This window comes from Grampus griseus (genome assembly GCF_964374135.1).
Source record: "Grampus griseus genome assembly, chromosome: 9".
Lineage (NCBI taxonomy): Eukaryota > Metazoa > Chordata > Mammalia > Artiodactyla > Delphinidae > Grampus > Grampus griseus.
Genome location: NC_139003.1, coordinates 104,944,063 through 104,971,213, shown reverse-complemented (window position 1 = coordinate 104,971,213; position 27,151 = coordinate 104,944,063). Strand labels below are relative to the sequence as shown.

The window sequence follows — 27,151 nt, the reverse complement described above, 5'->3', positions numbered from 1 at the left end:
CTAGGTGTCATCTCTTGGGGTGCCATGAACCCTGAATCTATATAAACAAGTATACTTCGGGTGTCCCCAATTGCTAAGGATTTTAAGTTTCATACATAATAAGAATTCAGGAACTTCATGCTGAAAATACAGAAAAGATTGAAATTAATGTCTTATAAAATAAACCTTCTCAAAGAACCCTGAGTCATGCTGATGTAATAAAAAATTAAAACACTGTCTTTCCTTCTAAGTCAAGTGCTTTCAAGTACCAGTCTAATGGATGATGTAATGAGCTACTGTAAGTAAAGAGCTCATAAAAAGGCAAATACAGGGGAGGGAGATAACATGGTGGTCTATACTTCGAGGCCTCTCACTGCCTTGTCCAGCCTCCATGGTGCTCCTTGTTGGCTGCCCCAGGGAGGGATGTGGGTAAACAACTGAATGTGAAACTCTACAAGTACGTTCATTTCTGACACATATACTGCTTTCAGCTTAGATTTTCTCACCATTGGCCGAGAAGTGTAGTGACACACTTGTTTTTACATGGTTTGAGATGCCTTCTGCATCTCTTCATTACTTCCTGTGACTAATGAGAAATGATTAAATATATTTCATATGCCTTAATGACTTTCAAGGGTTTCTAAGTTACCAGTTGGTATTCTTTCCCCATTGAGTTAGGGTGAGAAGTGTTACTTATATTATTTGGTATTAAATATTTATTCTCTCCAAGTTCCTCTCTGCCCCCAACCATCTCATTTTGTACCATCATCATCCCCATCCCTTTTACGGAAGGAAGATGATAGTGACCATCACACCTAATCTTATCAAGGGAATCTAATAAGTAAGATAAGGATGAGAAAGAGAATATATATATATATATATATATATATATATATATATATATATATATAAGTGATAGCAAATGATGACGAATTTGGCTTAGAAATAAATTTTATATTTGCCTATTTTTTGCATTAAAACTTATGTACATGATTGGAGCTAAGAATTTAAATTCAGACAAGCTTTGCTTATCGCATACTTTTGTCAGAATTATTCTCACACACACCACTTTGCATCAAGCAATCCCAACAAATCCCTCCCTGGGATGGAGTCACTGATACCCTATCTTTTCCCAAGGGTCTCATTACCTGGAGCGCAAATGTTTGAACGGTGGTTCCTGTTTTATTATATATAAACTGACCTAGGAAAATTTCTTCTCCTTCACATTGTTTCGAGACGCCCTGTAAAGAAAACAACAGACACAGAGGTTGTAATGAATGGGTGTTCAGTTACAGTAAACGGAGGCAAGTGTCTGTTCAAGTAGCAACTATTCTCCAGACATCTTTGGGTGTCCTCCGGGGCACAGCGCTATGCTAGCTGCCAGTACTGCCCTATAAACCCAAAAGGTGTTTAACTCTGGTGGGGGAGCCCTTAGGCAAGAAACAGGCTAATCAAAGGGCCGAATAGATTCAGATAGAGAGATAAACAAAGAGGTGAGAAAGAGAGATGACAGAGCAAATTCCAAAATTGACTTTGGCCTCATAAATGTATTTGCTATACTTTGAATAAAATAAACACCAAATGAGTCCCCATATTGACCCAATATGCGTGAAACTTAACCAGTTTGCCAAACTTTGATCACACAAATAGCTCCATCCAAAAAGTAAGCTTTTGTTAATTTGTGTATGCAATTACCCTTGTGCTTTTGACCTTCCTTCTCTAACCTTTATTTATTTTTTTCCACTATCAAATATTTTTTTTCTTATTAGTCATCCATTTAATACACATCAGTGTATACATGTCAATCCCAATTGCCCAATTCATCACACCACCACCCCCACCCCACTGACGCTTTCCCCCCTTGGTGTCCATATGTTTTTCCTCTACTTCTGTGTCTCAATTTCTGCTTGGCAAACTGGTTCATCTGTACCATTTCTAGGTTCCACATATATGCGTTAATATATGATATGTGTTTTTCTCTTTCTGACTTAATTCACTCTGTATGACAGTCTCCAGATCCATCCACATCTCTACAAGTGACCCACTTTCGTTCCTTTTTATGGCTGAGTAATATTCCATTGTATATATGTACCACACTTCTTTATCCATTCGTCTGTTGATGGGCATTTAGGTTGACTCCATGACCTGGCTATTGTAAATAGTGCTGCAATGAACATTGGGGTGCATGTGTCTTTTTGAATTATGGTTTTCTCAGGTTATATGCACAGTAGTGGGATTGCTGGGACATATGGTAATTCTATTTTTAATTCTTTAAGGAACCTCCGTACTGTTCTCCATAGTGGCTGTATCAATTTACATTCCCACCAACAGTGCAAGAGGGTTGCTGTTTCTTCGCACCCTCTCCAGCACCTGTTGCTTCTAGATTTTCTGATGCTGCCCATTCTAACTGGTGTGAGGTGATACCTCATTGTAGTTTTGATTTGCATTTCTCTAATAATTAGTGATGTTGAGCAGCTTTTCATGTGCTTCTTGGCCATCTGTATGTCTTCTTTGGAGAAATGTCTATTTAGGTCCTCTGCCCATTTTTGGATTGGGTTGTTTATTTTTTTAATATTGAGCCATATGACCTGTTTATATATTTTGGAGATTAATCCTTTGTCCGATGATTCATTTGCAAATATTTTCTCCCATTCTGAGGGTTGTCTTTTCATCTTGTTTATGGTTTCCTTTGCTATGCAAAAGCTTTGAAGTTTCATTAGGTCCCATTTGTTTATTTCTGTTTTTATTCCCATTACTCTAGGAGGTGGATCAAAAAATATCTTGCTGTGATTTACCTCAAAGAGTGTTCTTCCTACTCTAAGAGTTTTATGGTGTCCAGTCTTACATTTAGGTATCTAATCCATTTTGAGTTTATTTTTGTGTATGGTGTTAGGGAGTGTTCTAATTTCATTCTTTTACATGTAGCTGTCCAGTTTTCCCAGCACCACTTATTGGAAAGACTGTCTTTTCTACATTGTATATCCTTGCCTCCTTTGTCATAGATTAGTTGACCATAGGTACGTGGGTTTATCTCTGGGCTTTCTGTCCTGTTCCATTGATCTATATTTCTGTTTTTGTACCAGTACCATATTGTCTTGATTACTGTAGCTTTGTAGTATAGTCTGAAGTCAGGGAGCCTGATTCCTCCAGCTCCATTTTTGTCCCTCAAGACCGCTTTGGCTATTCAGGGTCTTTTGTGTCTCCATACAAATTTTAAGACATTTTGTTCCAGTTCTGTAAAAAAATGCCATTGGTAATTTGATAGGGATTGCATTGAATCTGCAGATTGCTTTCTGTAGTACAGTCATTTTCACAGTATTGATTCTTCCAACCCAAGAACATGGTATATCTCTCCATCTCTTGGTATCATCTTTAATTTCTTTCATCAGTGTCTTATAGTTTTCTGCATACAGGTCTTTTGTCTCCTCAGGTAGGTTTATTCCTAGGTATTTTTTTCTTTTTGTTGCAATGTTAAATTGGAGAGTCCTTAATTTCTCTTTCAGATTTTTCATCATTAGTATATAGAACTGCAAGAGATTTCTGTGCATTAATTTTGTATCCTGCAGCAATGCCAAATTCATTGATTAGCTCTAGTAGTTTTCTGTTGGCATCTTTAGGATTCTCTATGTTTGGTATCATGTCATCTGCAAACAGTGACAGTTTTACTTCTTCTTTTCCAAATTGTATTCCTTTTATTTCTTTTTCTTCTCTGATTGCTGTGTCTAGGACTACCAAAACTATGTTGAATAATATTGGTGAGAGGGGACATCCTTGCCTTGTTCCTGATCTTAGATGAAATGCTTTCAGTTTTTCACCATTGAGAATGACGTTTGCTGTGGGTTTGTCATATATGGCCTTTATTATTTTGAAGTACCTTCCCTCTATGCCCACTTTCTGGATAGTTTTTTTTATAAATGGTTGTTGAATTTGTCAAAAGCTTTTTCTGCATCTATTGACATGATCATATGGTTTTTATTCTTCAGTTTGTTAATACGGTGTATCACATTGATTGCATATATTGAAGAATCCTTGCATCTCTGGGATAAATTCCACTTGATCATGGTGTATGCTCTTTTTAATGTGTGGTTGGATTCTGTTTGCTTGTATTTTGTTGAGGATTTTTGCATCTATATTCATCAGTGATATTGGTCTGTAATTTTCTTTTTTTGTAGTATCTTTGTCTGGTTTTGGTATCAGGGTGATGGTGGCCTCATAGAATGAGTTTGGGAGTGTTCCTTCCTCTGCAGTTTTTTGGAAGAGTTTGAGAAGGATGGGTGTTAGCTCTTCTCTAAATGTTTGACAGAATTCACCTGTGTAGCCATCTGATCCTGGACTTTGGTTTGTTGGAAGATTTTTAATCACAGTTTCAATTTCATTACTTGTGATTGGTCTGTTCATATTTTCTATTTCTTCCTGGTTCAGTCTTGGAAGGTTATACCTTTCTAAGAATTTGTCCATTTCTTCCAGGTTGTCCATTTTATTGGCATAGAGTTGCTTGTAGTAGTCTCTTAGAATGCTTTGTATTTCTGTGGTGTCTGTTGTAACTTCTCCCTTTTCATTTCTAATTTTATTGATTTGAGTCCTCTCCCTCTTTTTCTTGATGAGTCTGGCTAATGGTTTATCAATTTTGCTTATCTTCTCAAAGAACCAGCTTTTAGTTTTATTGATCTTTGCTATTGTTTTCTTTGTTTCTATTTCATTTATTTCTGCTCTGATCTTTATGATTTATTTCCTTCTGCTAACTTTGAATTTTGTTTGTTCTTCTTTCTCTAGTTCCTCTAGGTGTAAGGTTAGATTGTTTATTTGAGATTTTTTTTGTTTCTTGAGATCAGCTTGTATAGCTATAAACTTCCCTCTTAGAAAGGTTTTTGCTGCATCCCATAGGTTTTGGATCATCATGTTTTCATTGTCATTTGTCTCTAGGTATTTTTTGATTTCCTCTTTGATTTCTTCAGTGATCTCTTGGTTATTTAGTAATGTATTGTTTAGCCTCCATGTGTTTGTGGTTTTTTTTTGTTGTTGTTGTTTTTTGTTTTTGTGGTATGCGGGCCTCTCACTGCGGTGGCCTCTCCCGTTGTGGAGCACAGGCTCCGGACATGCAGGCTCGGTGGCCATGGCTCACGGGCCCAGCCGCTCTGTGGCATGTGGGATCTTCCCAGACCGGGGCACGAACTCGTGTCCCCTGCATCAGCAGGTGGACTCTCAACCACTGCACCACCAGGGAAGCCCTGTTTGTGTTTTTTACATTTTTTTCCCTGTAATTCATTTCTAATCTCATAGCATTGTGGACAGAAAAGATGCTTGATATGACTTCAATTTTCTTAAATTTACTGAGGCTTGATTTGTGACCCAAGATGTGATCTATCCTGGAGACTGTTTTGTGCACACTTGAGAAAAAAGTGTAATCTGCTGTTTTCGGATGGAATGTCCTATAAATATAAATTAAATCTATCTGGTCTATTGTGTCATTTAAAGCTTCTGTTTCCTTACTTATTTTCATTTTGGATGATCTGTCCATTGGTGTAAGTGAGGTGTTAAAGTCCCCCACTATTATTGTGTTACTGTTGATTTCCTCTTTTATAGCTGTTAGCAGTGGCTTATGTATTGAGGTGCTCCTATGTTGGCTGCATACATATTTTTAATTGTCATATCTTCTTCTTGGATTGATACCTTGATCATTGTGTAGTGTCCTTCCTTGTCTCTTGTAACATTCTTTATTTTAAAGGCTATTTTATCTGATATGAGTATTGCTACTCCAGCTTTCTTTTGATTTCCATTTGCATGGAATATCTTTTTCCATCCACTCTCTTTCAGTCTGTATGTATCCCTAGGTCTGAAGTGGGTCTCTTGTAGACAGCATATATATGGGTCTTGTTTCTATATCCATTCAGCAAGCCTGTGTCTCTTGGTTGGAGCATTTAATCCATTCATGTTTAAGGTAATTATCGATATGTATGTTCCTTTGACCATTTTCTTAATTGTTTTGGGTTTGTTTTTGTAGGTCCTTTTCTTCTCTTGTGTTTCCCACTTAGAGAAGTTCCTTTAGCATTTGTTGTAGAGCTGGTTTGGTGGTGCTGAATTCTCTTAGTTTTTGCTTGTCTGTAAAGCTTTTGATTTCTCCATGGAATCTGAATGAGATCCTTGCCAGGTAGAGTACTCTTGGTTGTAAGTTCTTCCCTTTCATCACTTTAAGTATATCATGCCACTCCCTTCTGGCTTGTAGAGTTTCTGCTGAGAAATCAGCTGTTAACCTTATGGGAGTTCGCTTGTGTGTTATTTGTCATGTTTCCCTTGCTGCTTTCAATAATTTTTCTTTGTCTTTATTTTTTGCCAGTTTGATTACTATGTGTCTCGGCGTGTTTCTCCTTGGGTTTATCCTGTATGGGACTCACTGCGCTTCCTGGACTTGGGTGGCTATTTCCTTTCCTATGTTAGGGAAGTTTTTGGTTATAATCTCTTCAAATATTTTCTCTGGTCCTTTCTTGCTCTCTTCTCCTTCTGCGACCCCTATAATGCAAATGTCGTTGTGTTTAATGTTGTCCCAGAGGTCTCTTAGGCTGTCTTCATTTATTTTCATTCTTTTTTCTTTATTCTGTTCCACAGCAGTGAATTCCACCATTCTGCCTTCCAGGTCACTTATCCATTCTTCTGCCTCAGTTATTCTGCTATTGATTCCTTCTAGTGTAGTTTTCATTTCAGTTATTTTATTATTCATCTCTGTTTCTTTGTTCTTTAATTCTTCTAGGTCTTTGTTAAACATTTCTTGAGTCTTCACGATCTTTGCCTCCATTCTTTTTCTGAGGTCCTGGATCATCTTCACTATCATTATTCTGAATTCTTTTTCTGGAAGGTTGCCTATCTCCACTTCATTAAGTTGTTTTTCTGGGGTTTTATCTTGTTCCTTCATCTGTTACATAGCCTTCTGCCTTTTCATCTTGTCTATTTCTCTGTGAATGTGGTTTTTGTTCCATAGGCTGCAGGATTGTAGCTCTTCTTGCTTCTCTCTACCCTTTAAAATTGAAGATTTTTGAGAGGAGAGCACACTGGTGGAAGTTAATTTACCCTGTAAATCTAAAGTTTATTGTTAGGTTCCTTGAATCATAGTAACACAACAAAATAAAGATTTCATGAGTTCAGTCATTTTATTCAATATAATGAAAATCATAATATCAACATTTAAACTATTTATAAATTAATTTATTAAAAGAATTGGATACATCATGACTAAATAATGCACTCACAATTTTATATAATATATATTATATATTCAATTATTTCTAATATATATTATATTCAATTATATATAATATATTCAATTATATATATTATATATAATATACACATTCATCTATATATTGACATATCAATATACATATTTCACATTTTATATATATATATAAAGTCTCATATAGTTCCTGTAGCCTGTTTAGAGGCATGCTACTTTTATTTCCACCTTCTTTATCATTCTATTTTAATTTCACTTGGTTCATAAATTCACTAATATTAGAGAAAAACAATGAGAAGTAATTTTTCTTACTAAAGGATTCTTGCCTGAAGTATTCATCCATAAAATCCCTCCATAATGAGCAACTGTGCACACTTTTGTGAGACAGGGTTTGATCTGCTCAAATCCAACATAGCTCAACTATAGGTGTCTGCAGACACTGACTGTGGATGGCATCAGGCTTGCATCAAAGGAGAGTAGTCTCTGTGTTTTATAACTCCAGGACCATGGCATTTAATGGTTTGAATGACACACAAGGCAGGCTGAGCACCCTTGTTTAACTCTGAGCCCTCCTTTGGATAGGAACACGAAGGGATTGAAGTAAGGCATAAACCTCTGAGGAAAACATGGGAGCAGACACTGAGAGAAAAACATCTGGAGATGGCCAAATGGTGACTGGTACAGTGGCCTGGAAAAAACTCACGCTACCCTGGCTGTAGGGGGAACCAACAGCATGCTGGTGCTGATGTTTACTGCAAGGACCCAGAAAGGGCCAGAGCTGGGGCCGTGCAATGGGGCCCAGCATGAGGTTGAGGGGTCCCCACGTCTGAGAGTGGGCTAACTGTCTTTTTAAGAAGCAGTTATACCCTGGTCATCACCCCTGCCCTTGTCCAGAAAAGGATTATCTTTTTCCCCCCAGCTCTACGAAAGTTGACCTCAGGAGCACCCTGCAAAACTAAGAGGTGAAGGTATAACCTCTGCATGAATGGTGGGCTGTGCACCTCCACACCCAGCACATTGGCCAAGCTGAAACCCCCTGGGCACAAGGTTGCAGGATTCCTGGGGTCAAACTTCTGGATACCACACTCTGCAGTCTCCAACCAGACCATCTAGCCGTGAAGCTCACTGTTGACTTGACTCTCATGTGTGCAGCAAAAGCCAGCCACCAGACACATGTGGAAAGCAACTAACAAGAAACATGGAGCCCCTGTTAACAAATAGGAAAGGGGGTACTTGGGAGTAAAGATGTGAGGGAGCTAAAAACATGGAACAAAACTGTAATTGCATCCAGTAATATAGGAAAACATATACACTCTAGAAAAAGGAGTATTTATAGAAAAAGAGTCTTAGAATAATCATGACAGCAGAAATGAAAAATTTAGCATAGGGTTTAAAATATAAATTGATAAAATATTCCAGAAGGTGGAACAGAAAACAAAGAAGAAAAATAAGATAGAAAAGATTTTTAAAATAATAGATTAGACAAAACTACAATGAGGTATCACCTCACACCAGTCAGAATGTCCATCATCAAAAAATCTACAAACAATAAATGCTGGAGAGGGTGTGGAGAAAAGGGAACCCTCTTGCACTGTTGGTGGGAATGTAAATTGATACAGCCACTATGGAGAACAGTATGGAGGTTCCTTAAAAAACTAAAAATAGAACTACCATATGACCCAGCAATCCCATTAGTGGGCATATACCCTGAGAAAAACATAATTCAAAAAGAGTCATGTACCAAAATGTTCATTGCAGCTCTATTTACAATAGCCCGGAGATGGAAACAACCTAAGTGTCCATCAACAGATGAATGGATAAAGAAGATGTGGCACATATATACAATGGAATATTACTCAGCCATAAAAATAAATGAAATTGAGTTATTTGTAGTGAGGTGGGTGGACCTAGAGTCTGTCATACAGAGTGAAGTAAGTCAGAAAGAGAAAAACAAATATCTTATGCTAACACATATATATGGAATCTAAAAAAATTTTTTTTAAATGGTCATGAAGAACCTAGGGGCAAGACAGGAATAAAGACACAGACCTCCTAGATAATGGACTTGAGGATATGGGGAGGGGGAAGGGGAAGTTGGGGCAAAGTGAGAGAGTGGCATGGACACATATACACTACCAAAGGTAAAATAGATAGCTAGTGGGAAGCAGTCTCATAGCACAGGGAGATCAGCTCCGTGCTTTGCGACCACCTAGAGGGGTGGGATAGGGAGGGTGGGAGGGAGGTAGACGCAAGCGGGAAGAGATATGGGGACATAGGTATATGTATAACTGATTCACTTTGTTATAAAGCAGAAACTAACACACCATTGTAAGGCAATTATACTCCAATAAAGATGTTAAAAAAAATAGATTAGATAAGTCAAATCCCCAGGATGTGGACATGAAACCCCCTGACAACAATTGTGCATTAGGCCTGGCCAGCAACCAGGTTGGAGCAGATGAGCAGTGCTCCAGAGGATATCTTTAAAAAATAAAAAAGAAATTATTTATAAAGTATCTGACATGAATGGGCAGAATGGGAGGATATTTACACATCTGAAGAAGAGGTTGGAAATGTTTTCATGATAGAAATATAGATAACTAAGCAAATTAAATTAAAATGAGGCAATTATCCTCAAGAACATCAAAATTTTCATGTAAAGAAAATAGTATTCCAGTGCATTGTATGACTCAACTAAAACAATATTGTTCACAGAGTCACAGTGAAAATGTTGGCTATGGATTGAAACTGAGATAAGCCGTCTGGCAGTGTCTCACACATGAAACACGGATTCATCATGTGATCTAGCAATTCCGCTCTATGGCACAAACCCAAGATAAATGAAGCCTGAGGTCCACAGAAAACCTTGTACACAGCTCCTCACAGCAGATTTATTCATAATAGTCAAATGGGTGGGAACCATTCAAATGTCCAGCAACTGATGAACGGATCAATAAAAGGGGTCAATCCATATAAGAAAATATTATCCAGCAATTAAAAATATGAAGTACTGACACATTATAACATACATGAACCTTGGAAACATGCTGAGTGAAAGAAGCCATTCACAAAAGACCAGTACTTCCCTGGTGGCGCAGTGGTTAGGAATCCGCCTGCCAGTGCAGGGGACACAGGTTCGAGCCCTGGTCTGGGAAGACCCCACATGCCACGGAGCAACTGGGCCTGTGCGCCACAACTACTGAGGCTGCACTCTAGAGCCCGCAAGCCACAACTACTGAGGTCTGTGTGCCTAGAGCCCACGGTCTGCAACAAAGAGAAGCCACCACTCGCTGCAACTAGAGAAAGCCTGCGCACAGCAACGGAGACCAAAAGCAGCCAAAAATTAATTAATTAATTAAAAAAAACCAAAAGACCACGTATTATATGATTCCATTTTATGCAAAATATCCAAAATAGGGAAAGCTACAGGTACAAAGTAGATTAGTGGTTGTCCGCAGCTGGGGGAGTGAGGTGGGGGATGGGAAGTGACAGCTAAGGGGTGCAGGCTTTCTTTGGAGAATAGTAAAAATATTCTAAAATTGATCATGTTGATAGTTACACAACTCTAAGTTGTGTACTAAGTGTACACTTTACATGACTGAATCACCAGAGTGTGAATTATATCTCAATAAACCTGTTTTTTTTTTTTTAAGTTAAGACATAGACATTTTGGGAGAATGGGAGAGGCATGGAAGAGAACTAATCTCCATTTTCCATTAGAGGAAGTCAGTAGATAATAATCAAAACTGAAAAATCAAGCAATAACAGTAAAAACAAACATGAAGTCAGTAATGACATAAGCATCTAAGACTGTTGCAAGTGGAAGCTTCCAGAGAGTAAAAATTGGGGTGGGACAAGGGAAAATCATGTTTCCTTATAAACATGGAAATGTTTCTTTTTAAATTACACTCGTATAACTTTGATAAAAGTAAACAATAGAATTAAGTAATAGTAATCATCTGGTCCAACCCTCTTACTTTGTAGATGACAAAACAGAGATCCAGGAAGTAAGTGATTTTCTCACAGTGATACAAATGGTTAGCTGCACAGTTCAGATGAGATCCCAGCTCCCAATTCCTAACCAATCATCTACTATAACCCCTTCTGAATGAAGATTTAGACAGCTTCTCACATAGACAGAAAAGTCCTTGGGTGCGCTGGAGATGTTTCCTGAGGGAGACACCTTCTCTGAGATGTGCTCCATGGTGACAGCAGTTGGTATGATCTTCCTGGCAAGCTTGATTAGGGCATGACCCTGGGAACCTGGAAAGGCCCAGCACTTCCCAGGGTGGACATCCGGCTGGAAAGAAAACACTGCATTAATCTTTTATCTGCTTATATAAATCCACTCCTACAATGTTGGCCAGCTAATCACTATTGACCAAAGAACTTGCTTATGCCTATAATATGAAGGCACTGTGTGGGATGTATCAAACAGGAAAGCTTCCATGATACCCATAGTTTTGGTTGTGCTGATGTCAATCAGAGCCTTTTATTGTGTGAGTATGTTTTCTTTCATTGCTCTAACTAGACTGTAAGTTGCTACAGGCAGCTAGTTGGTATGAGTGGTGAAGGCACTGGTGAAGACAGTGCTGGTGGTGGTAATGAAGAGGATGGTGGCAGTCACTGTGGTGACAATGATGGCAGGTGATGATGGTGATGGTGGTGGTGATGGTAGTAGTGGTGATGATAATGGTGGTGATAGCGAAGCTGGCTATACTGGTGGTAAGGAAGAAAGATGATGTCTACCATTTTCTAGATCTAGACTGTACTCTGGAGTGAGATCTATACATTTGCCACTGAAGGTATTTCTAAACTGGAAATAAATTCAGGTGTGTAGTTATAGTTAAGAAGAACTGTACTGTCAGTTGGTGTCTAATGCCTTTTGAATTGAACTGAAATGATAGTGAAAATCTTACTTGGAAATTTCTCCTATTATAATTGGACTTTATAAAAATGTGTTGGCCTGAACAGCACATAGCACAGTACTTGCACTTAGGGGTCATGCATCTTCAACAAGTGTTTGTTGAGTGACTGAAGTTTTCAGTGGAAAAGGAAGACCACAGAATCAACTTAAAGAAAAGATATGGAATGTGTATGTTTTATTTGAGAAGTACATACTGTAGTTCACTGATCTTAGAATAATAAATAATTATTAATTAATTAATTAATCATAGTTCATTGCCCATAAGTAGGAAATATTTCACGTACTTTGATGACTGTAAAAATGCAAGAGTACAGTTTCAGTTTCCCTGACAAGTTCAGAGTTGTTGCCATTTCAGACATTAAAATTTTTCCTGATAAGTGATAGGAACAGAATGCTAAAATATAAACAGGTTATTTTAAATCTAGCTTTTACCTGGAGAATGATATCTGGAGGCATTTCATAATTTAAGAACCCAATCCCATGCCAGTAGAGTTTTGCTTTATTATTTTTGTAACTTTCTGAGGTCCCAGCTTCAAGAACAGAGGCTCCTGAAATTATAAAATAATTTTTAAAATTAAAAAATCACACAATTCAAAACACCATTTAGATTTTAATGTTGTTGGGAAACTATTACTGGGCAACTTACAAATAAGGTAAAATTCATACCAGGAAACTGATAAGAAAAATATGACTCTCAGCTTTCACTACCACTGAAATTTTGTCACTTTGAGAAAACCATTCTTACTCTGTGTGGTTTCACAAAACTTTTGGAACTGATATTACAATAAAAAATTGAAATCTGGAGCAATTGATTTAGACAAGGAAATATTATGTGTACTGTATTTATTAGCTAAGGAGACATATGGATCCCCATACTTCAACAAGTCATGTGATAAATAAGCCCAATTCAATCAAAAACAAAAGCCGAATGACCAGCAATGTCATAAATGTACTAACAAGTTGTATTCATAACAGCCATTCTGAAGATTTATTGAGCTTTCATTTTAATCAAAGAAATATAAAATATACTCATCAAATATTATCCCTCAGGTTACTTCATTTGAGAAGCAAATGTATCTGATACATAAGAAATAAAGAAAATGCAAATCACTTCCTTAAATTCCATCTGGATATCACAATACAACATTAAAAAGACACATACGTGGTGAATATCAGATCGCCAGTGCCTTTTCTAAGATGGTAGGATTTGAAATAGTGAATGTACCCAGGGATGCAGGACTTAGCAAGTAGAAACACAAGATTCCCAGTTAAATTTTAATTTTACATAAACTATGAATAACCTTTTAGTACAGTTACGTCCCATACAATATCTGGGACATATACTAAAAAATTGTTTGCTGTTTACCTGAAACTCAAATTTCACTGAGCACCCTTTATTTTACCTGGCAACCCTGTGAGTACCTTGTTTTTGAGTGCTGATATGGTCTGCTTGGTCAATGAATTTTCCTGCTGGGCTGACTGGTTGGACAGGAATTAAACTTCCACATACTGATGTGAGGACTGACCCCACCCCAGCCATAATCTAGTTCAGAAAACGCTAATTGTGGCAGGTAGGGTTTTTAAGTAATTCAAATTCACTTTTCTCATTCTCATTTTTTAAGTTTCTATTCAGCTTTATTGAGATATACATACTACCCAATTTACTCATTTAAAGTGTACAATTCAGTGGTTTTTAGCATATTCACAGAGTTGCACAACCACGACCGCAATCAACATTAGAACACTTTCAATCAGCACCCAAAGAAACCCTATTGCACTCAGTGGTCACTCCCCCGAACCCCACCTCGTCCCTAGGCAATCACTGACCTACTTGCTATCTACATTTGCCTATTCTGGACCTTCTCTCTTGCTGTCTCTTTGTAGTCAATCGCAGTAGTAGCCTTTTGAATATGGCTACTTTCACTTAGCACAATTGATACATTTGAGCTTCCTGGCAGGTATAATGAATGTGTTCCTTCTTATTGCTGAGTAACATTCCACCGTATGGATACATCACAACTAGCTATTCCTTCATCTATTTCCAGTTTTGGTGATAATGAATAAAGTTGCTGTAGACATTCTAAGACAGGTTTTATTGTGAACATAAATTTAAACTTCTCTTAGGTAAATATTGATACATAGAGGTGGAATTGCTGGCTCATAGGTGTTATGTTTAACTTCATAAGAAATTGTCAAATGTCATACCCTAGTGAAGTAAGTCAGACAGAGAAAGACAATTATTGTATGTTTTCACTTATATGTGGAATCTAAATAATAAAATGAGTGAGTGACTATAACAAAACAGAAACAGACTCATTGATACAAAAGAGCAAACTAGTGGTTACCAAAGGGGAGAGGGCTGGGGGGAGGGGCAAGATAGGGGAAGGGGATTAAGAAATGCAGACTACGAGGTATAAAATAAATAAGATACAAGGATATAATGCACAGCACTGGGAATATAACCAATATTTTATATGTAATGACTTTAAATGGAGTATAAGCTATAAAAATATTGAATGACTGTGTTGTACACCTGAAACTAATGCAACATTGTAAATCAACTATATTTCAATTTTAAAAAGAAAAGAAAGAAAGAAATTGGCAAATGGTTTTCCAAAAATGGCTGTACCACCGTTACATTCTCTCCAGCCCCGTGTAAGAGTTCTGCTTGCTTTCCATTGCTGCCGCCATTTCACGCGTCAGGTTTTGTTTGTTTGCTATTCTAATGGGTATATCTACATTTCACTCATGGATACTAATGATGAGCATTTTTTCATGTGCTTTTTTGACATGTATATATCTTCTTTGATGAGGTGGCTTTCAAATCGTTTGCTCACTTTTTATTGGATTGGCTGTTTTCTTACCATTGAAATTTGAGTGTTTATAAATTGTGGGTATAAGTCCTTTGTCAAGTATTTGGTTTGCAATCCTGTCTCCCAGCCTGTGAATTGTCTTTTCATTCTCTTCAATAGCTTTTTCCAAGCAGAAGTTTTAAATTTAGATGAAGTCCAAATTATCCATTCTTTTCTTTTTCCGGATCACATTTTGGGTATTGTGTCTAAGAAATCTTTTCCCAACTCAAAGTCACAAAAACTTTCTCTTATTTTTTCTTCTAGAAGTTTTATAGTTTTAAGCTTTATATTTAGATCATACTTTTTACATTTAACGCATTTTGAGTTAACTTTTGTAAGGTGTGAGCCAAGGTTTATTTTTGCATACGAATGTCCAACTCTTCCAGCACCATCAACTTGCTTTTTCTCCTTTGTCAAAAGTTAATTAGTGTGGGACTATTTCTGGACTTTTTATTATGTTTCATTAATTTAATCGACATCACATTCTCTCATTACTGTAACTTTATAGTAAGCTTTCAAATCAGTGTGAGTCCTCCAAATTTGTTCTTCTTTTCAAAACTGTTTTGGCTATTTTAGAAAGAGCTTATAGATTTCTACAAACAATCATGCTGAGATTTTGACTGGGATTGTGTTGAATCAATAGACTGGTTAGGAAGAATTGCCATCTTACCAATATTGGTGCCTCTAATACACAACTTGGAAGATCTGTCCACTTTTTTAGGTCTTCTGTTATTTCTTTCATTAGTGGTTTTTTGTTTTTTTTTTTTTTTTTTGCTTTTAGCATGTTTTTCACTGCTGTTGTGAATAAGACTGTTTTTAAAATTTATTTTTCCAATTTCTTATTACTAGCATCTAAAAATTATATATATACAGTTGAACTTACTAACTTCACTTATTAGTTCTAGTAGATTTTTTGATGATTCTCTACATAAATCATCATGTTGTCTGTGAATACGGAGTTTTTTATTTCTTCCTCTCCAATTTGCTTGCTTCTTTCTTCTTTCCCTCTCTTCCCCTCCCCACCCCCACTCTTCCCTCCCCTTCTCTCTCTGATTCTTGTCTTAATTTACTGTTAGGAATTCTAGTACAGTGTTGACTAGGACAGAGTATAGTTCTTTCATCTTCTTAGTTAAATTTATTCCTAGGCATTTTATTCTTTCTGGTGCAATTGTAAATGGAGTTGTTTTCTTTATTTCTGTTTCTGATAATTTGTTATTAGTGTATAGAAATGCAGCAGATTTTTATGTATTAATTTTGTATCCTGCAACTTTACTGAATTCATTTATTGGTTGTAATAGTTTTTTGGTAGAGTCTTTATGGTTCTCTGTATATGGTATCATGTCATCTGCAAATAGCGACAGTTTTATTTCTTTTTCTCCCATTTGGATACCTTTTACTTCTTTTTCTTCTCTGATTGCTGTGGCTGGGACTACCAATACTACATTGAACAAAAATGGTGAGAGTAGGCATCTTTGTCTAGATCCTGATCTTAGAGGAAAGTGCTCAGCTTTTCACTGTTGAGTATGACGTTAGCTCTGAGTTTGTCACATATGGCTTTATTATGTTGAGGTGTGTTCCCTCTGTACATACTTTGTCTTTTTTTAGTGGTTGCTCTGGCAATCTTAATACACATAACTAACCTTTCAAAGTCAATTTAGAGCTAATATTTTACCAAGAGGTCCCTTTAACTTCACCTATTGACCTTTCCTTAAGAGTTGTCCATCTACATATATTAAAACCCCATCAGCTAATGTTATAATTTTTCTTTTCAACAGTCATACCTATTTTAAAGAACTTAAGAAAATTGTCTCATAGTTATAGATATTTGTCTTATCTGTTGTTCTTTCTTCTTTCCTGAAGTTCCAAGTTTCATTTTGGTGTCATTTCCCTTAGCCCTGAAGAACTTCCTTTAGCAGATCTGTTGACAAAGAAGTCCCTTGGTTTCCCTTCATCTAAGAATGACTTCATTTCACCCTCATTCTCTTTTTGTTTTTTTTTTAATTTGGTTGCACTGGGTCTTGGTTGTGGCAGGTGGGCTCCTTAGTTGCAGCACACTGGCTCCTTAGTTGTGGCATGTGAACTCTTGGTTGCAGCATGCATGTGGGATCTAGTTCCCTGACCAGGGATTGAACCTGGGCCCCCTGAATCGGGAGCATGGAGTCTTAACCACTGCGCCACCAGGGAAGTCCCTCATCCTCATTCTTAAAGGATATTTTTACTGGATCTGCATTGGCATTTCCTTTATTTCAGTGCTTTACAGTGTAGTTCCCCTCTCTTCTGGTCTCCTTGGTTTTCGATAAGAAATCTGCAGTCATTTGTATCATTATTCTCCCATATTAATGTGTGTGTTTTGTTCCTCTAGCTGCTTTCAAGACTTCCTCATCTTTGGTTTTGTGAAATTTATGATGTGTCTGGATATAGTTTTCCTTGACTTTATCTTGTTTCTGATTTCCTCAGTTTCTTGACTCTATAAATTTACTTTTTTAACAAAATTTGGGATGTTTTCAGCTATTATTTCTTCAAATAAATTATTTTTCTGCATTTATCTCTTATTTGCTTCTGAGACTACAAGGATGAGAATGTTAGACCTTTTCATATATCCCATAGGTTTCTGAAGCTGTTTCATTTTTTTCAAAATTGTTTCCATTTTTTCCCACTTCTTCAGATTGGATAATTTCTACCGATCTTCAGTTTCACTAATTCTTTTCTCTTGTCATTGTCCTATTATTAAGCCCATATAATGAATTTTTTTCAGGTGTTGTATTTTCATTTCTCAAATTTTCATCTGGTTATTTTCTATAGTTTCTCTGTCTTGGCTGAGAGATCATATCTTTTCATTCATTTTAGCTGTACTTACCTTTACCACGTGAAGCCTAGTTACACTACCTGCCTTCAGAGTCTCTGTGTGATAATCCAACATCTGTGTCCTGATGGAGTGGGTTGGCATCTGCTGGTTCTCCTTCCCCTTGCAAGTTGGTCACATTTGCCTAGGTCTTGGTATGTCGACTAATTTTGAACTGTATCCTAGACATACTGAATATTATATTGTGAGACTCTGGATGCTTTTGTTTGTTTCATCACACAATCAACCAGAAATGTTCAGACCATAAATGCCCCTCCTTTTCTATGGGAGGTGGTAACAATCTCAGTTCCATTTTCAGAGCCTTTACAATAGGCATGTTCTGCCCATGTGCCCCTCAGTGGACAGTCTAAGACCCGAGCTGTGGCTAAATCTTTGTCAAAATCTCAGAGCCGCTGCTGTGCTGCCGTGGGTCCATCTCCGTGAAAGAGAAGCTATGAGGCAAGCTGGCAGCAGGCCACACACATGAGGTCAGGGCGTCTGCTCTCCTGTCCGGCCTTCTCAAGCCTTCCTCCTACACTCTCTGGCCAACAGGACTATTTTGTTCTGGTTCTTTCTAGAACGGTGGAGTTTCTCTCATAATTTTAGTCACCCACCGCACTGTCACCACCTTGCGGCTCTGTCACTGCAGCTCAAGCCTCAGCTCAAGCTTTGAGAGAAAAGAAAAACAGTAAACTCACCCCCGCATGGGCCACATTTCCAGTCTTTTACTTCCCTCCACAATCTGCCTTCTTTTGTTTACTTTTCATCATACTCAGGTAGCTGCTTTTTATATTTTGTCCAACTCTTTTAGTTGTATGTCATCAGCAGGGAAGAAAGGCTACCCTGGGCTTTTCTCCATCTCATCCTAACCAGAAGCTGGCTGTGCATCATGCTAACATTTATTCAGAAGCCATAACATTTTCTGCCATTCCTTGTTTTACACAGGGTATCTACGGACCTTTGTCATTATGGTTTTTCCAAATGGAATTGCAAGTATATTTAACAGAATAGGAAGAAGGCATCAAAAGGCTGTATCAGAATGCTAAGACTCGGACTTCCCTGGTGGTGCAGTGGTTAAGAATCCGCCTGCCAACACAGGGGCCACAGGTTCGAGCCCTGGTCCAGGAGGATCCCACATGCCACGGAGCAACTAAGCTCATGCACCATAACAACTGAGCCTGAGCTCTAGAGCCCGTTAACCACAACTACTGAGCCCACGTGCCACAACTACTGAAGCCCACGCACCTAGAGCCCATGCTCCACAACAAGAGAAGCCCGCACACCGCAACGAAGAGTAGACCCCGCTCGCCGCAACTAGAGAAAACCTGTGCACAGCAGTGAAGACCCAATGCAGCCAAAAATAAATAAATAAATTTATGCCCAAGGAAACAAACAAAAAAAGCATTCTGTGAGTTACCTTCCCACCTTATTTAAGCTCATGCCTCTCAGGCTTCAGGGAATTCAAAGTCAAACGTCTGTCCTTTTGCTCTGTCTCTCAACACACACACACACACACACACACGCGTACGCGCACACGCGCGCACGCACACACACACACACACACACACACACACACACACGACTAATAATCATGCTGGTTCAAATGTTCTCTGCTCCATGCAGGACACAAATTTATTTCCGCAATATTAGTTTGGCTTTTGTCACTTGATAAAAATTAGCGCTCCTCTGTGTGCTTTGTATTTCCCCCCTCTTTCTCTTGCATCCTTTCCCCCTCCTCCCTCCCACCCCCCCAATGCTTCACTGAGCACATGGTCATACACTGCCACAGGCAGGGGCTTCTAGGCAATATTAAGATTAACGATTCACAGTCTAAGCACTTAAGAATATATTTTTGGAGGATACTAAGAACATTACATACAGTCTTGAGACACTATCACTTAATCGCTAATAATGCATTTAGATGAGTCATTAGTAGTCGTTTTAGTATATAGAGGATAGACTGTTATAATGCTTGTGACGCATCCCCAGCCTCCCTGTGCAGGTGCACCTTCTCTGTGGTGCTTTTGCCTACACATCTGCACTCACCCACAACCATTTCTATTCTCCTCTTTACTGTCTAGGTTTGTTAGTTTTTCCTCCCTCTCCAGTTACCAGATAGATAAACACAAGATAAAGAAACACAGAGGACATGGATGCTTTTGAAGCCTCGACTTTTTATATTGACCTTGTCACTCCTTTACTCACCTGCAGACTTAAGGGCGTAATCGGCCATCTGGACTTGATCTCCTCTCAACTTTTTAAGTACATAATTTACCAAGTTTGACATTTCCTGTACAAATTTTAAAAAGAGTTTCCTGTTAATCTCTGTCAACTGCTTGAGTTTTGACAATTTACTTTGTTGATTTGGACCCAAATTCCCTAATCTGCAAAATGATAACAACACTGAACATTGACCAAGCTGCAGGTGGAGCCCAGCACCGCATACAGATTCTTAACATCACCTTCCCAGGTCAGTGGGCTCGGTGTTTCTCAGGCAGCTGAGTTATCCAACCTGTGATGTTCGGCTGTTCACCAAGGCCACAGAGCAAGGCTGGACTTAAGCCCCTCCTGAAGGCCTGACAACTACTCCATCATGCTGTCACGGTGGGGCAGTCAAATGCGGATGCGTGTGACCTGCTGGGTGCCCCTTATAGTGTCTCTGCTTAATAATAAAGACTTGAATGTTCTGTAAATATTTGGTTAAATATATATATATATATATATATATTTTTTTTTTTGAAGCTTGTGGGATCTTAGTTCCCCAACCCAGGATCGAACCTGTGCCCCCTGCAGTGGAAGTGCAGATTCCTAACCACTGGACCGCCAGGGAATTCCCTGTAGGTATTTGGGGATCAAGGCAGTTTACATAGAGTACGTGATTGCTTGTGTGAGAAATTATTCATCATTTGGATTAATATTGGGTTCTTGAGGATGTTCTGAGTCTAGAAAAGCAAGTGTCCTGAGAGAACATAACAGTCTGAGTTCTAACTGAGGAAGCACTTTGTCCCAGGGCCGTGGCAGTGGGGGCCTTGAGGCAGTGGTGGTCAGTGTCAGCTTTCTGTGTCTTTCAAAAAGCAGAACCTAAGGAAAGGAAAGAAGCTAGTGCTAATAAGGGGGGAGAAGAGGCAAAACCAATCTCTTTGGTCTTCATCATAATGTTGCCCCACCTGGTGCTAAGTAGGTCAAATACACGAGCTTTAGGTCCCTGAATAAAAATATTTTACTATTTGAGTATTTGTGTATGGACTTTCAGAGACTATCATTTCTAAATGAGCTTTTGTTTGTCTTCTTTTGTTTTTAACTGCAAAATAAGACAGAATCTGTTACTTATTTGGGTGGGAAGTCAGTTTTCTTGAAATACAAAATCTTCCCTGTGACACAGCAATTATGAAAAAGTGTGTTTCCAGGGGCAAGCTTTAGTGAATGTAAGCTACTGCCGGGGAAGAATTTTCAAGAGGACACAGACCACACCCCAGCTGTCACACCATTCCCCACTCACGTAAGCTGTGGATGTGACAACTGAAGTTCGGACGAGCCCCGCCTCCCTGCCAATGCCCACATCACCTCGTCCACAACTTCAGTGTGGTCCCAGCCTTCAGCGGAGTCTCCATCTGCAGTCCAGCTGTAACTGTGCAGACCATCCCGTATATCTCTAAGTAAGGCCTTCAGAACATCTATTTCTTCAATTAAAAATAGAATTTCACGTAAGTTGTTTTCCAAAGTCTGGCTTTCCTTCCTGTGAATGGAGACCCTCACTGTGAAAGGAGGAAGCGTTGGGCTCCCTGCTGCCCCCCAGGGCTGGGCTTCAGGGCCAGCAAAACAAAGAGGTGCTTTACGTTGCAGAAGAGAGAAACCCCAAGTGAGGGGCGCTCAGGAGATGCCCCTTCGTCTAAAGCACTGCCCTTCCCTACATGTGAAAAGCAAAGGCTTTCAGGGAAGCTGTCCTGAGGACATCCCAGGGCTTGGGGCGTGCTCTGTGTAGGCACATCCCATCCCTCCCTTAGTGAGTGCAGCCACCCTGACCTGAGCTGGGTGATCTCACAGTGTGGATCTTAAATCCCCCTCTCACTTCCTTAGGATGGGGAACACCTTGCACTTTGAGTGGGGTACAGAGCTGGAGATTCCCAGACAAGCCCTGAGACTCTGTGGACCAGCCTCGGGTGGGCGAGGCAGGGGGCTGGAGGATCCAGCCATGGGTGGAGGTGGGGGGCAGCTGCCTTTCACCAGCTCCAGGGTGCAAGATTTTACTTTCCAAGTATGGACTCTGCTACTTGTACAGTTTGAAACTTATTAGAAAGAATAAGAAAATGTCAAGCCAATGGGTATTTCTTTATGCTGAAAAAAATGGAAGCACTACTTATCCAGTATTTTCTCCCAATTTGTGAAAAAATATAAAATTTTGAAGAAATAAAACCTTAAATTTTGGTGTGTTTGTAACAGTTTTTATTCCATGCAAAAACATTGTTACAAAACAATTTTGTGTCCCACTGCACTTCCCAGATCAGTAAACATATTTTAGAATTATTTTAATGGCTTCATAATTCTCCATTCCACATGTTTAACCTTCGACCTGTTTTTCTCATCTTGGTTGTTTCCTTTTTTAAAAAAATAATAAATAATATTGAAAGCACCTCCCAGTGTATATTTCCTTAAAGAATGATCCACAGAAGTAGAAATTAGTTTTATAATTTTACAAAAGCATTTCAGTGTTTGGACCCACACCAGAAAGTCCCACACATGAGAACATCTCACTCACTTTAAAAGTTCCAGTTGCTCTTTTGGCATTCGAAGCCTGGCCTGAAAAAAAACAAAACAAAACAAAACAAAATCATTCCAAATCCTGCCTACTCAGGTGGAGTTATTTTTCCTATTTGTAAAGGGGAAGGAAATCACACTGCCACCCTCGATAGAGACGTGTGGCAAGTGGGACCCACAGCCTCTAAGACACCTGCATCTTCCTGCAAATAGTTATATTTAGAGGAGATGCGGAGGCATCCAGACCTGAGGTTTGTTCCTGTAAACAGTGAGGGGCATCCCCTTTCTCTGTAAGGAAGCCAATGGCTGGATTCCATTAGCATGCCATCAAACACATTGCAGGCCCCTACCTCATGCCGGCAGGGTGTCCCAACAGGACCGTCTCACGTTTGATCAGGGGGTGCCCAGCCAGGCTGACGACGTTGCTGCCGTTTAGGATGCACATGGGGCATGGCAGAGGAAGTCCACATGGGACAGCGGACAGAGGGTCTGCTCCCAGGCTGCAGCCCCTGCCCACCCAGCTTCCTTCTGCCAGCTCCTCTGTGTGCGAAGTTCCACGAACCTCGTGGGTTCCAGGCTCCCCACCAATGGCTGCAAACCCAGAAGCTTAAAATGACAGAAGTGGATTCTCTTACAGCCCTAGAGGCCAGAAGTCCGAGATCAGGGTGTCAGCAGGGCCACACTTTCCTCTGAGGCTCAAGAGAGATTCCATTTCTTGCTTCTTCCACCTTCTGGAGGCTCCCGGGCTTGCTGTGGCTGCACTGTCCCCACACGCCCTTCTCCCCTAGGTGCTTCTCCTCTGTGTGTCTCTTATCAGCTGTGTGACACGTGTCAATGGGTTTAGGGCCCATCTGGGAAATCCAGGATGACTTCATCTCAGGAGCCCTAATTACATCTGCAGAGACTCTTTTTTCCAAATAAGGGTTCCATGCACAGGTTCTGGGGGTCAGGCCATGAAATAGCTTCTTGGGGGTCACTTTCAACCCACTGCAGTGACCAACCATGAGTTATCAGGGAAATAATGTTCCATCCTTCTCAACGGACAAGTTTGCTTTTTTGTTTCAAAGACTCTGACTTCCCATCAGTTTGCTCTGCCCAAATGGTGCAAGGCAGGAGGGACATCTCATCCACACTGTTGTGCGACAATGGAGTGGAGTGGAACACAGCACGCCACACAGTAAGCAATTACCTCGCTTTTGTTTTTCTGCTGAGCAATTTAATTTTTAAAAATATTTTATTGGAGTATTGTTGTTTTACAATGTTGTGTTAGTTTCTGCTGTGCAGCAAAGTGAATCAAATTATACATATATATATATCCCCTCTTTTTTGGATTTCCTTCCCATTTAGGTCACCACAGAGCACTGAGTAGAGATCCCTGTGCTAAACGGCAGGTTCTCATTAGTGGACAATTTAATTTCTTACAGGCTCTCCTCAACATTTTTCTTTTGATGTGGATGTGGATGTGGGAGCTTATTTTTGGTAGGGAGAAATTCTTATTTCTAGTTTTTCAGTTTCTGTTTGAATAGATTTCCTGTCGGTAGAGGCAGTGTGTTGCACTTCTGTTACTTTTTTTCTGTTCTAACCTTAAAAGAACATACAGAAAATATGCCTTCATTAATTTGCTGATAAATAAATTTGAGAGTTCTTTGAAAGCTAACATTTTCCGGATTTTTAAAAGCATTTTTATTTGCCTCATTTCCAAAAGGATTTTAGGTGGCTTCCAGTATAGGAGCAAATATAGTATAAAAATCCATCAGACCAGGGCTTCCCTGGTGGCACAGTGGTTAAGAATCTGCCTGCCAATGCAGGGGACACGGGTTCCAGCCCTGGTCTGGGAAGATCCCACATGCCGCGGAGCAACTAAGCCTGTGTGCCACAGCTACTGAGCCTGCACGCTAGAGCCCATGAGCCACAACTACTGAGCCTACACTCTAGAGCCCATGAGCCACTACTACTAAGCCCATGTGCCACAACTACTGAGCCTGTGCTCTAGAACTCGTGCTCCACAACAAGAGAAGCCAACACAATGAGAAGCCTGCACACTGGAACGAAGAGTAGCCCCCACTTGCCGCAACTAGAGAAAGCCCGTGCACAGCAACAAAGACCCAACACAGCCAAAAATAAATAAAGTAATAAATTAAAAAATAAAAAGCCATCAAACCAAAAAAAAGTGAGGAAATGAACGTGAAGAGAAAAGAAGGACTGGGAAAGGAAGATAACACGTGAAAGATGGGTTGGCGTCCACAGGGAAAAATGAAAACCTCAAAGATGCAGCAGAGGCTGCTTTGGGTACGGCTGGTGATCCATCCCTTCCACGAGGGTCCTGTGATAAGAATGGTGCTGGGGCTCCTAAGAACCTTTCTGGAGCTTCCTTCCGGGCAGGTGTACAGAGCCCCATGGAAGGTTAGGACAGATGTCCAGTGCCTTCAGTAGGACTGCACAGCATCTCCAACAGAGCTCCTGATGAAACACCTGCTGCCTGACCCAAAACATGCCCATTGAAGGAGGACCAGTTGGCATCTGCAGTCAACTGGACAGGTGTGGAATCAACAGCCTCCTGAGAAATGACAGGGCTGAGTAGAAAAGGCAGAGAAACAGCTGTGGGCAGGGCCACAGCCTTGTTAGTTATTGTTAACTATTTTACTCTTAAAAATACGGAAGCCTTCATGAATCTGCTAGTCATCCTTGCTCAGGGGCCGTGCTGATCTTCTCTGTACTGGTCCACTTTTTGTATGTGCACTGCCTCGGTGAGCACTGTTTTGTTTTTACAGGTAATGTCGACTGAGAATGTGGCTCAGTCAGATTCTGAGAATGTGGCTCCAATACTTCGAGCTGTGACAAATTGGATGCAAGTGTTCACAAATGCCCCACGTGGTCAGTACTTTTTTTTTTTTTATAACAAAACTGCCACAAGTTATCTAATTTTAAACCTTATAACTTCCAGGGAAGAGGGCACAAGCCCAGGTCCAAGGTCACTGACTGGATGGAGTTCATTGGTCTGTCGCTTCTTTCTGTGGAGCAGTGGTTGACTTGACTGAAGCTCCTGTCCTTCCTCCTTTCTCTCATCTTCAGAGGCCAAAGCATAGGACAAACAAGGTAACATCTGGAGTGCTGGGGTGCACCAGAGAGAGGACACCAGTGTCTGGTCTCAGGCTCAGTCCCTTTTGCTCTAACTAGCTTCAGGACAGATGGGAGGCCATTTGTCCACAGCTCCAGGCCGTGGTTAACTGAAGTGTTAGTTGCCATTTTCCATGTGCTGAAGCTTCCCTTGGGGTGCTGGCTTAGTTTGTTCAGGCTGCTCCAGAATACCAGAGACTGGTTGGCTTATAAATAACAGTTTATTTCTCACAGTTGTGGAGACAGAAGTTCAAGATCAAGGCACCAGCAGATTTGGTATCTGGTGAGAACCACTTCCTGTTCATAGACAGTGTCTCCTCACTGTGTCCTCACATGGCAGAGAGAGGGCAGGGAACCCTCTGGGGTATCTTTTTTTATTTTTTATTTTTTGGCCACACCATGTGCCATGCAGGATCTTAGTTTCCCGACCAGGGATCGAACCCACACACCCTGCAGTGGGACTGTGGAGTCTTAACCACTGGACTGCCAGGGAAGTCCCTGGGCTATCTTTTTTATAATGGGCACTAATCCCAAACATGGGGGTTCCACCGTCATGACTTAATCACTTCTCAAAGACCCCACCTCCTAATACCTGGGGTTAGGTTTCAACATATGAATTGGGGGGGGACATAAATATTCAGCCTATGACATTCTAACCCTGGCCCCCCAAATTAATGTCCTTCTTGCATACAAAATACATCCATTTTATCCCAACAGCTCAAAAGTCTTTGTTCATTCCAGCATCAACTTAAAAGTCTAAAGTCCAAAGCCTCAACTAAATGTCATCCAAGTCAGATATGGGTGAGACCCCAGGTACAATTCATCCTGAAGCAAATTCCCCTCCAGCTATGAGGCTGTGAAATCAAACACATTAACTGCTTTCAAACATAGCAGCATAGGATAGACATTGCCATTGCAAAAGGGAGAAACAGGGAAGAAAGAAAGGGTAATGAATCACAAATCTAGTGTATTAGATTTTAAATGAGTGACATACAAAATGATTTAACAAAACATCACCTGGTAATTGTAAAGCTGTGAACCATATTCTGCAATTACAGCATAAAATTGTCTGGATTTTTGAGGAAACTCTTTTTCTTTAAGCCTCATGTGATTTCTAAATCCTGTTAAGGAAAAGATTGACTTTGATTAAATAGTTTATCTGGAAACAGTTATAAGATATTTTACATTGATGAAACAAAATTTATATTTTCAGGCAGGACAAAAAAAAATTTAAGTTCTTTCTGTGTCCATTTGGGCCTTCTCCCTCCCTGCCTAATATGCAGTGTGCATCTGCATTACACATTAACCAGGGCTCCTCAAAGACGGGCGTGAACTTTATATAAATATCAGCATGTCATTTTGACGTATGAGCTTTTGTCTCAAAAATGTATATGTGCCTTCGACTTCTAACAGGTGGAACAGTTCTCAGAACTACTGAGAGTCTGTCTCCTGAG

At 39.7% G+C, this 27,151-nt stretch overlaps 1 protein-coding gene across 1 annotated transcript; it reads right to left on the bottom strand.

The window, feature by feature from the left end:
* Positions 1 to 26,807, bottom strand: SUN3 (Sad1 and UNC84 domain containing 3; the record flags this gene model as incomplete). Its single annotated transcript, XM_082662055.1, has 8 exons — positions 26,715 to 26,807; positions 22,582 to 22,622; positions 21,390 to 21,561; positions 20,031 to 20,115; positions 12,564 to 12,679; positions 11,337 to 11,504; positions 1,128 to 1,220; positions 1 to 120 (listed from the first exon to the last, which is right to left on the bottom strand). Exons 1-8 carry the CDS (start codon positions 26,802 to 26,804, stop codon positions 1 to 3), a joined length of 885 nt encoding a protein of 294 aa, XP_082518181.1. The 5' UTR covers positions 26,805 to 26,807.
* Between the last annotated feature and the right edge of the window lie 344 nt (positions 26,808 to 27,151).